Genomic DNA, 10,936 nt, shown 5'->3' with positions numbered 1-10,936 from the left:
TAGGACTTGAGCTGAAAGTCTTGCTTTAGAGCTCATGCCCTTTTACACTTGATTTACCGCCTTTCTAGTTCTCATAACTATGCATATGCCTGCTCATAACTCTTCCCCACCCCATTCCCTGCAGTCTCCTTATCACCTCAGTTCCCCCGCTGCCTGGGGTAGCTGGGACCCAAGGAAAATCCCGTAACAGTGCTAGGTCTCCAGAGAGTAGACAGACTGAGGGTCTCCTTTAGGTAGTGACAGCCACCACCATCAGCTTTTCTTAGTCAAGGAACGTCGGACTCTTTGGATTTTGATGAGCTTTGAACTCGCAAATTCCGTTCTTCTAAGGTGAGATACGAGCTGGAGAGTGGGTCGTGGTCACCCCCTCAGACCCTTTCGCTGTGCTGAAACCGTGTGGGGAAAAGAGTTGTCAGCACTAAGCACCAAAAGGACCGCTGCATTGTTGGTTATGAGCCAATTCTGGATACTCTCTCACCACTGTCTCCTGGGCATGAGACCATTTCCTAGCCAAGATCTGAAGAAACTCCTTGCCACTAACCACACTGTGCCTAAGAACTCTGATGAACCCAGCCGCACCATACTGGTTCCTCCAAACCAAGCTTCCTGGTAGAGCACAGGGAAAAGATCAGGGTGCTCATCAGAGCTCAGCTTTCAGTGCTGCATTGTGGCTTTGGAGAAGCCCCTGCTTCTGCATTCAGCCCTTCCCAGCTCTCAGCACATTCCCAGACTTGAGGGAGGGAGGCTTCCAAGTTATTAGAATTAGGGTATGTTTGTGTGTGTGGGCAGGGGTGCACGATGGAAAGGACAGATGTCTCCTTATGTCACATTCCATCATGTCTAGGGAGGAGGCAAGGACTTTTAAAGCTTTAGGGCTCTGGTGGGACCTGGGTGGAAGGAAGCATCTTCAAGCAAAGAGCCTCTGGTGCAGCCGGTAAGTATAAAGGGGGGGTCAAGTGGATGGGATAGGGGATATTTGAGTTCTCTCTGAGTGTCCTTGTTAGGGAGCAGGAGGTCTGGGTTTTGTTTCTTTGGGTCTCAGTCAGTCCTGCCTACATCTACCCTCCTGGCTCATCACTGTAAAAAAAAGGGTCTGTGCTGAAGGGCTGCATGTTACTTCAGTGGAAAACAAATTGGGACCAACAGCTTCTCCCTCCTGAAACGCAACCAGTCGGGTCTTAGAGTCTGACGATGGAGCAGGAAGAAAGACCAGGGACAAAATTTGGGAGCCTCATAGCCTTCTATTCTTACCTGTTTGTCTTGGGAGAGGCGAGTTATCCCTTCTTCCTCGAGAACCATTGCCATGCACACTCTTTTCTCCCACCTCCCTGCACCCCTCCTCTCCACTGGAGCTGCTGCCATGGTTGCCAGGCATGGTTGCTAAGTCTCTGCATGGAAGGGTTGGCGTGGGCTGTGCTGCCACTAACATTACCATGGTGAATCAGGGGACACCTGGTAGAGGCCTGGGGGGAGGGATCATGTGGATGTAAGCAACAACCCCCCACCCCCCGGACAGAATGAGCCTAAAAGGTGATCATCTTGAGCATCACTTCAGGTGGGGGTTGAGTGAGCCTGGCACTGTGGTAGTGGTGACAGAGAGCTCTACACAGGGAGATAGGGGCCACTTTTATCATTTCAGTTGCTAGGGGATTAATTCTGCCAGGGGAGCTCGCCATTCCTCCTCCATCCCCTCTAAAAGGGCGCAAGTGCACAAGCGCCCTGGTCCACCGTGAGGAATAGTACGCCCCCCACCAAGTCCTGGCTTCTAGACTGGGGGAGAGAACCTGCTTCAGAAAGAGGGCTCCATGGGTTCCCAAGGACAAACATCTTAGAATGAGTGTAGGCAGCTTCGATGGCCAAGACACACTCCTGTGTCCTGCTGTACCAGCACCTCTGGGCACAACACGGAGAGGGTAAGGAGTTAAGGGTGTGGGGGTGACCCTTTTTGAGCTTGGGGGAGGCAGCTCTCCCCCAGAGTCGCACAAAGGCTGCGTGAAAGCCACCGCCTCCTCCCCTCCACCGCAAGGAAGCTGGTTACTCATCTCTGCACCCGAACGCCACTGCCGCTAAAAATAGCCCCCCCCCAGCCATGGGCCAGCCCCTTCTGCACCCCAACCCCATGGAAACCAGCAGAGTGACAGGCGGAGACCTTGAGTTCCATTCCCTTCACCTCCCTGTGGGGAAAGCAAAGTCCGAGGCAGGAAGTCAGGGGCAGAACGCTGCTGGTCAGGCACCCTGTCGAGCAGGAGAGTGAAGGGTTAAAGAGGCGGGAAGGTTGAAGAAATGGCGGGGGTGGGGGCACTGTCAGCTTGGCAAGAATAAGAAATCCCCTGCCCACTTGTGCAGGTCCCATCAGGTTTGGGGGACTAGAGCAGTGGGAAGGGGCGCCCAATCCCGGGCCCCAGGGGGCGGCCGTGCACGTGGGGGAGGTAGCAGCTCTGAGCCGTCCGCGCGCTGTGTCACATGCGCGCGCGCACACACACAGACAGGCACACACGTGTGCCTGGGTATATATAGTCCCCAGTCGCTGGGCCCGCCGCTCTGCAGTGGGCGCCGGCTCCCTGGGCTGGGAGGGGGCTTTTGGGGCGGGTGGGAGGGTGGGGGGCCGGGGTGGGGTGGGGCAGGATGCTGGATGGTCAGCTCTTCTCCGAGGGGCCTGATAGCCCCCGGGAGCTTCAGGATGAGGAGTCTAGCAGCTGCCTCTGGGTGCAGAAATCTAAGCTGCTGGTTATCGAAGTGAAGACTATTTCCTGTCATTATAGTCGCCGCGCCCCTCCTCGACAGCTCATGGACTTCCAAGCCAGCCACTGGGCCCGCTGGCCCCAGAGTCGCACGTGAGTGAAGGAGGGGTGAGGGGAAGAGAGTGGTGGGGCGGGGATTGGGGTCCGGACCTTCCCGCGGGCACCAGCCAGCGCTGCTGTTCCCCCTTCTCTTTCCCACGCCTCCCCGCACCCCCTCCCGAGGGCTGGGGCCTGACTCATTCCGCTTATCTGGGGGGACAGGAGCGGGCGTGAGAGAGGGCAGGTGAGATGGGGCAGACGCTGCTAAAGTGTGCACGGAGAGATGGCGAGGAGTCCCGCCTCGACTTCAGCCCTAACATATTCGCACGTGCACACGCGCACACACTCACACACACCCCTCCACAGGGCGGCCCCAAGTGGTCTCCAGTGCTCCCAGCTCCCCGGACTTCGGCTCCCTTCCCCCACAAACTGCTCACCTGGGTTCCTGCTCATTGTCCCAGGTGTGGGCCGCGCCCGGGATCCCCTGAGCCACCGCCCCGCCGGCCCTGGGCCTCCAGGGTGCTGCAGGAGGCGACCAACTGGCGGGCGGGGCCCCCGGCCGAGGCCCGAGCCCGGGAGCAAGAGAAAAGGAAAGCGGCGTCGCAGGAGCGGGAGGCCAAGGAGACCGAGCGAAAAAGGCGCAAGGCTGGTGGGGCCCGAAGGAGTCCCCCTGGTCGGCCCCGCCCGGAGCCTCGGAACGCCCCTCGGGTGGCCCAACTTGCGGGGCTCCCAGCTTCCTCACGGCCCGAGCGCCTGGGGTCAGTGGGGCGCCCGTCCCGTCCATTCGCTCCGTCTGCGCAACCGCAGAGCAACCCTGGGGCGGCGTGGGCGGGGCCCTGGGGAGGTAGGCGGCCAGGGCCCCCCAGCTACGAGGCTCACCTGCTGCTGAGAGGCGCTGCCGGGATGGCCCCGCGACGCCGCTGGGACCGGCCGCCACCCTACGTGGCTCCACCTTCTTACGAAGGCCCCCACAGGACCCTGGGGACTAAGCGAGGCGCCGAGCCCTCGCAGGCGCCCGCCTCTTCAGCCCCTGCTCCGGCCAGGACCGAGGGAGTGTGCACAAAGAAGAGGCTAGATCCTCGGATCTACAGGGACGTCCTCGGAGCCTGGGGTCTCCGTCAGGGACGGGGTCTTCTGGGGGGATCCCCAGGCTGTGGAACAGGCAGGCCAAGGCTGGAGTCCGGTAAGGGGGCCGCGGAGAAAAGCCTGAGGCCGGCTGCTGCTGGCCTGAAGAGTGGTAGCGACCGCCATCCCCAAGCCAAAGCTGCCGGGAGCCCAGGCGCGGAGACACTTCCTGCAGGGTCTGCAACTGTGACTCCCAGCCCCCCGCGTCCGGCTCCCAGGTCCAGGCCCCATCCCACGGGCTCCGGGGAAGGGAGAGAAGGTAGAGAACAGAGCTGGCTCCCCAAATGCTGGATTCCCTCCGTGAAAAAACAGCTGCCCCGACACAGCCAGACCCTCCCCAGACCCTGGGCACCAGGAGGCACGGGATGGAGAGAGTCCCTGGGCCACAGAGAGGAGGCAGGACCCGAGACCTTGGAGGGCTGGAAGGCGACCCGCCGTCCCCACACCCTGCCCCGAAGTTCCCGGGGCCGGGCTCGTGGGGAAGGCGTCTTTGTCATTGACGCCACTTGCGTAGTGATACGGTCGCAGTATGTTCCCACCCCTCGAACCCAGCATGTGCAGCTTTTGCCCGCAGGGGTGCCGCGCGCTGTGGAGGACGCCCCCAGCCCACCGAAGTCCAATAAGGAGGAGGGCGAGGGGGCCACGGTCTTTCCCTCCCCTAGCCAGAAGCTGCCCTTAAGCAGTCGCCCTTCACACCAGCCGGGTGGGGGACGTGGGCTCGAAGCTGAGGGCGGGAAGCCCGCGGACTCCTCATTGGAGGAGCGCGCCTCCCGTATCTTAGGGCTCCCGGTCGGCGAAGTAAACCTGCAGGACCCCCCGACGCAGCCAGGTAGCCCAGAGCACTCAGCCTTAGGCCCAGCACCTTCGGGAGGCGCGGGCGGTGCCGAGCGCTCGGAGGAAGTGGCTGCCGTCCCGCAGCGGGCTGGCCGGGGCTGGGCGCGGACCCCGGGGCCCTACGCCGGGGCCCTGCGGGAAGCCGTGTCCCGCATCCGCCGCCACACCGCCCCGGACTCCGACTCGGACGAAGCTGCGGAGCTTAGCGTCCATAGCGGCTCTTCTGATGGAAGCGACACAGAAGCCTCGGGCGCCTCCTGGCGGAGTGAGCGGACCGGGCCCCGGGAAGGCGGGAAGACAGCAGAGCTGAGTGACAATGTCAGAGGGATTCTAGATGTCATCAGCCGAACCGAGGAGGTCCTCTTCGGGGCTGGGGATAACAAGGGGACCCCACAGGGAAATAGAGAGCGACAGTGAGAGGCCCTTTATTGTATTTGTGTCCCCTTTCTTCCTCTCAGTCTTCCTTGTACCTCTTACCTATACCCGTTCCCATACTCGAAATAGAAGGCACACAGATAAAAGAAAAGGGAGCATATGGCAATGCATAATTTTTTTTTCAGAAGAGGTGAGGGTGAGCAGTAGACTTTAATGCCTGCTCCATTCAGGGCACTCGGATAAGGTCTTTAGCAGGGGCAGATGCTGTAGGCGTGGAGCTGAGCAGAGAGGCCTAGCCAGGATCAGGCAGGAGGGCAGGGATGGGATAGTCATGGGAGGGCAGGCAACTTCAGGGCAGGGCCTCTGGGCAGGAGGGAGAAAGTGATGGAGAGGCTTTGGACTGAGGTGACCAGGGGACAGAGAGGCCCTTAGCAGAAGAGCAAGTGTTCTTGGCAGAAGCCACTAGCAAAGCAGGAAGAGGGCTCACTTCGGTGTCACAAATCTTGGGTTCCAATCCCAACTCTGACACTGATTTGCTGGGTGACCTTAGGCAAATCACTTCCCCTCTCTAGGCCCTGTAATGTGTAAAATGGAGCGACTTGTAAGGTCTATCCTTGATGTTTTGGAGTCTTGGGGAGGCTTCTATCTCATCCTCCCCGTCACAAACCAGGAAGGACAGTTGGAAATAAGTGAAGAGTCTGAGGGTCCCTGAGTGTCTTCATTGTCACCTTGTACTCATTCTCACTTCAGGAGACTATGCAGGGTTTGCAAAAGAGCTGAGTAAGTGGACAAGGGCTCCTATTCCAGTATCTCAGGCTTAGGTGAAGGATCCCTATGGCAGGGCAGGATGGTGGCCTTCTCACTTGTCCCTGGCTTGTGGTGGTCTGAGCTGGGGAGGGAAGGCACCCAATGAATCAGCTTGGGACCTCTTTAGGCCTTCCCCTTTTCCTCCTCCCCAATGTTCCTTGGTGATGCTCTGAATAGTTACCATGAGTTCCCACCCAGGTGGTATCACCCGTCTGAAAGAACCCTGAGAATTTCTTGCATGTCTGCCTCTTCCAGAAACCAGCCCAGGAAGGAAGAGGGAGGCTGGTCTCAAAAAAACCTGTAGGTGTGGGGTGTGATACTCGCTGTAGCCACTACGGGGCGCGCGCAGGTCGCGGATTTCCCTGGTAGCTAGTCCGCGAGTCCCTCCATCCCCGACACTGCCGGTTAGTTAATCAATGGATCCCTAGTTACTGCGCGCAGGTCCCCCGCCTTGCCGACTCCAGCCGGGCGAGATCGGGAGCAGGCTTCTGGCCTTGCAGACCTCTGGAGCGCGCCGAGCCCCTCTTTGTACTCATCCTCGCTAAACAGCTTGGGACCCAGACATTGAAGTATTTTTTTTCTCTCCGATCTCGGACACCTCCTCTGTCTCTATTTACTAGCCATGTGAACTTGGCCAAATCGCTTCACCTCCCTGAGCCTCAGTTTCCTCATCTGTCAAATGGGGGTTGATAAACACCTACCTCGCAGGGTTGTTGTGAGGATTTAATGCGATAATGTATGTAAAGCGCCTTGCACAGTGCCTGGTACACAGTAGGCGCTCAATAAATCTAAGCTTCCCTTTGTCCAACCTTGGCATCTCCTTCCTTTTACCGACCCACTCCCCACAGTGTCCCTCCCCCAGGGCTCCTCCACTCCTTCCCTCTCGGTGGGCCGTGGCGGAGACTCATTTCTTTGATGGAAACTCCCAGCCCACCCCTGTCTCCCCTAGTCCACACTCTCCCTTCCTTGCCCCCCACCCCACCCCACCCCACCCCACCCCACCCCCGCTGGCTCTTCCCATTGCCCCGGTGCACTCCCCCCCACCCCCCATTCCGGGCAAGGGCTGAGTCAGCCTGGGTAAATTTAGCCGCCGACTCGGCGGGCGCGGGGGCTTCGCTCAGACTCAGTCGCCGAGTCCTGGCCCCGCCCTCGGCCCCGCCTCTGCCTCCCACCTCCACTGAGTCCCTCCAACTACACCTCAGGCTCAGCGTTCAGATCCCCAGCCCCGCTCTCAAACCACTTATGGTTTTGGTCTCCAATTATCTCAGTGTCACTCTGCACCCGCACCCGCACCCGGAGGGACTGGGCAGGACGGGAGGGGGCGGGGCGGGGCGACCGCTGGACTGGCCCCTAAGCCGGCTGTCTGACCTCGATTCGGCGGAGTGGGGGGGGGGGGGTCCTCGCTGGGTTTTGAACCTAAATGGAGAACTGGTCAGAATCAGCAGAATCACCGAGGAAGGTCCGTCCATTCCAACACCTGTCTGGAACCCATACCACCAGGTTTCAAGTTCACTCTTGCTGGAGGAAGCAGAATAAGTGAGGTTCATCTTGGGCAGAGATCAAAGGTTCCTGAATCCTGTCTTCCTTCCACCTACAATTCTTCTACCGATTCTAACTCCGGAGCCTTTACTGAGCACCTGAGGGGAACCGGGCAATGAGCTGGGCTCCTGGAAAGAGATAAGGCCTGCCTGACAATGGGGTGAAGATAAAAACAGGCAAATGTTTATAGATTGAGCAGTCACTCCTTAAATAAGTACTAGGAGTCAAATAAGGCGTATTGTATGGATTTTATGAGATCAGGAAAGGCTTCATGGAGGAGGTGGTATCTGTGATAGAATTTGGGGAAAGGAGCTCCAAGAAGAGGGAACAGCAAAAACAGAGGCACAGATGTGGGAAAACAGGATATGTTTAGGAAATTATCAAATGGTCTGGTTTACCTGGAGTTGAGGATACATTCAGGGGAGTTGTTGAAGATGAAAGCAGGAGGGAAAACAGGCCAGGCTGGTGTGAGCCTGGTCCAGATGGGACGTGTGCCTTGGACCTCTGGGCCTGGAAGAGGGTGGACTTCAGGCTGGGAGGAAAGCTGAGAAAGAGCAGGACAGCTCTGAGACCATCTTCCTGGATTTTGCTGCAGCCCAGCCCAGAGGGCCCTGGAACTGGCAGCACAGATGAGCTGCATGGGAAGGTGGAGGGGCTGGCCCCGTGGGGGTGGGCTCCACTAAGCTGTCTGGGCCTCTTTAAGGCTGAACACACAGAGGCCAGTTTCTAAGGGCTCCCCTACACTGCTGTCATTGTTAGAGAACTAGGGTAGTGTTGTGTTCAGAAGATGGACTCCAGGACCTGGCAGCCTGGGTTTAAATCTTCCCTCTACCTCATGCTAGCTGTGTGACCTTGGGCAAGTTACTCAACTCTTCTGTGCCCTAGAATCTTCAGTTATAAAGTGGGGTTCTTAATAGTGCTTTTTTTCATAGGCTTGTTAGGAGGATTAAATGATTCAGTATATAAAGCGCTTTGAACAAAGCCTGGCATATAGTAAGGGATATAGAAGTGTTCAGCTCTGATTATTATTTCTCTCTAAGGCTATTTCATTAGTGTTGGGATCCGTTAGGAGATGGGGAAGAGAGAAGTAGAAATAGGGGAAGGGGAGGAAGAGGCATCAGAGGCCCGGTTGAGAGGAGAGGGGATCCTTGGGGTGGAAGGAGCCCCTTGAATGGACGAATGGTGTACTGGGAGCACTAGGTGGTTAGGGTGTCAGTGCAACACTCCCCTCCCCCAGAACGTCCATCCTTGCCTAACGGTGGAATCAACACCAGCTGCTAAAGATCCGGGAGAAAAGGAGAGAGAAGAGGAGGAGGAGCTCCTGCAGGTCTGGGGGCCAGCCCTTGGTGAGCCATATCTCTCACTGGCCCTGTAGGGCCCTGTGGGTGGGAGGCTGGAGGCTCCCTGCTGTGAAAATGACTTCTAAATCTGGCTGTGTCTGCCTGCCGGCCAGCCTCAAGCCAGAGGCCACAACCATCCCCCCACCCTGGGACAGCCTCACAGGTCAGGAGTAGGGCTGGCAGTGCTGGAGGGTGTGGTCAGGTTGGGACAGCAGCCCTCAGGTTAGCACAGAGCAATCCTACCTTCCCCATAGCTAGGTTCTTCCCAGGGAAGCCCTTTTCTTCCTTCCTTCTTTCTTTCTCTTCCTTCCTTCCTTCCTTCCCTCCTCTCTTTCTTCCTTCCCTCCTCTCTTTCTTTCTTTCTTTTTCTTTCTTTCTTTCTTTCTTTCTTTCTTTCTTTCTTTCTTTCTTTCTTTCTTTCTTTCTTTCTTTCTTTCTTCTTTCCTTCCTCCCTCCCTCCCTCCGTTCTTTCTTTTGGGTCTTTTTATGGAAGCATGTGGAAGATTCCAGGCTACAGGTTGAATCTGAACTATAGCTGCTGGCCTAGGCCACAGCAACGCGGGATCCAAGCCATGTCTGCAACCTACACCACAGCTCATGGCAATGTTGGATCCCTAACCCACTGAACGAGGCCAGGGATGGAACCCCTGTCTTCATGGGTACTAGTCGGATTCATTACCGCTGAGCCACAACAGGAGCTCCGGGAAGCCCCTTTCTGAGTGGGTCCCAGTTAACATGGCTTTAGGGGCACTAAGAGCCCCCTCCTCCTTCAGACTCTCAGGAGAGCCCTGGGGCATCCCTCCATTAGCCACAAATGGGTAAATGAAACAAAGAACCAGGCCACGACTCTGGGACTTTAGGGGATTCAGAGTCGGGAGAGTGTGTGTGTGTGTGTGTGTGTGTGTGTGTGTGTGTGTGTGTGTGCATGAGGAGGAGAGGACCAGGCTGAACATGAGTCCATAGGGAGTGTGCCAAATGTATCCACGGGGAAAACGTTGGCATTCAGTCAGTTATTCATTTGTTGGCTCACTCATTAGACCTGATGCCAGGCCCTAGGGACCTGAGGGAAGAGACTGAGTCATGTTACCTATCTTCAGGGAACTCGCCATCTGAGGGGTGTGTGAGTTAGGGGAAGGGATGTGGAAGAGGAAACCCCCGGAGTCCTCACAGTGCAGGCCGTACAATATAACACATGTTGCTGAAGGCATTCCAGAGAGACTAGGGGAGCATGAAGGAAGGAGCAGCTCCCAAACTGTGACTTTGGGGAGTCACAATACGCCCAGGCCTCTGGGAGAAAAGTCGCTGACAGTGCATGTGTTAGTGAAGGAAGGCTCAGCCTAGACAGGGTCCTCTCTTCCCTGTGCTCCGGCAGGGGGCAGGTGCCTCCCACCCCGCAGCTGGTGGTACAACATAGCCTATTGTAAGTCCTGGTATGGAAGAGTTTCTTTATCCACCCATGCATCCATCCATCCTTTTGTTCATTCATGTGCACATCCATCCATCTATACATCCCACGCACCCATTTATCCATTCATCCACCAACCCAGCTGTCATCTTTCCATCCATTTATCCATCTATCCATTCATTCATCCATCCATCCATCTACTACTTTTTTTTTTTTTACTTTTTGGCCACACTCACGGCATGTGGAAGTTTCCCAGCAGGGATTCAAACCCACTGCACAGCAATGGCCAGAGCCATTGCAGAGACAATGCCAAATCCTTAACTTGCTGTGTCACCAGGGCAACTCTGTTCATCTTCTATCTTAACAAGAGCATATGATGTGCCTGGTTCAGTGCTGCAAGAGATGCCCAAATGAACAAAACACAGAGTCCTTGACCTCAGATAGCTAGAAGCCAATAGGGAGATGAATAATATACAGATAACTACCCATGGAACAGCCAGTATGTGCTATTAATGAAAACCCTGCCAAGAAGGTTCTTCAGGAGGCAAGACCACTGTGCCAGGGGAACTTAGAAGAGCTTTGAGATGGATTTCGGCGGAGGGAGATGGGGAAGAAGTGCATTCCAGGGTGTGGGCAATGGGAGAGAGGTGGGAAGGTATGCAGCTTTCATCAGGAACAAAGGCCCTGGGGAAGGCAGAGGTTGCAGAAGGATGGGATCCTGGAATGATGTA

General features: G+C 56.8%; 1 protein-coding gene across 3 annotated transcripts; it reads left to right on the top strand.

The window, feature by feature from the left end:
* The first annotated feature begins 890 nt into the window (after nucleotides 1-890).
* Nucleotides 891-6,729, top strand: DDN (dendrin). 3 transcript variants are annotated; one of them, XM_021091592.2, is made up of 3 exons: nucleotides 891-934; nucleotides 2,763-2,834; nucleotides 3,242-6,729. In XM_021091592.2, the coding sequence occupies exons 2-3, from the start codon at nucleotides 2,788-2,790 to the stop codon at nucleotides 5,154-5,156; spliced, it is 1,962 nt and encodes a 653-aa protein (XP_020947251.2). In that variant the 5' UTR covers nucleotides 891-934; nucleotides 2,763-2,787; the 3' UTR covers nucleotides 5,157-6,729. The 3 variants fall into 3 exon arrangements, with proteins under 3 accessions (XP_020947251.2, XP_084811668.1, XP_003126149.1); XM_084955542.1 differs by having other exon boundaries at nucleotides 891-938; nucleotides 3,242-6,723; XM_003126101.4 differs by lacking the exon at nucleotides 891-934 and having other exon boundaries at nucleotides 2,606-2,834.
* The last annotated feature ends 4,207 nt before the right edge of the window (nucleotides 6,730-10,936 follow it).

The sequence above is a fragment of the Sus scrofa genome, chromosome 5 (genome assembly GCF_054392235.1).
Source record: "Sus scrofa isolate SSC_HxYL_T2T_F1_AM1 chromosome 5, Sscrofa_HxYL_maternal_Yorkshire_Landrace_v2.0, whole genome shotgun sequence".
Taxonomy (NCBI): Eukaryota; Metazoa; Chordata; class Mammalia; order Artiodactyla; family Suidae; genus Sus; species Sus scrofa.
The sequence above is the reverse complement of the archived record's forward strand: the minus strand, read 5'-3'. Positions and strand labels throughout refer to the sequence as shown.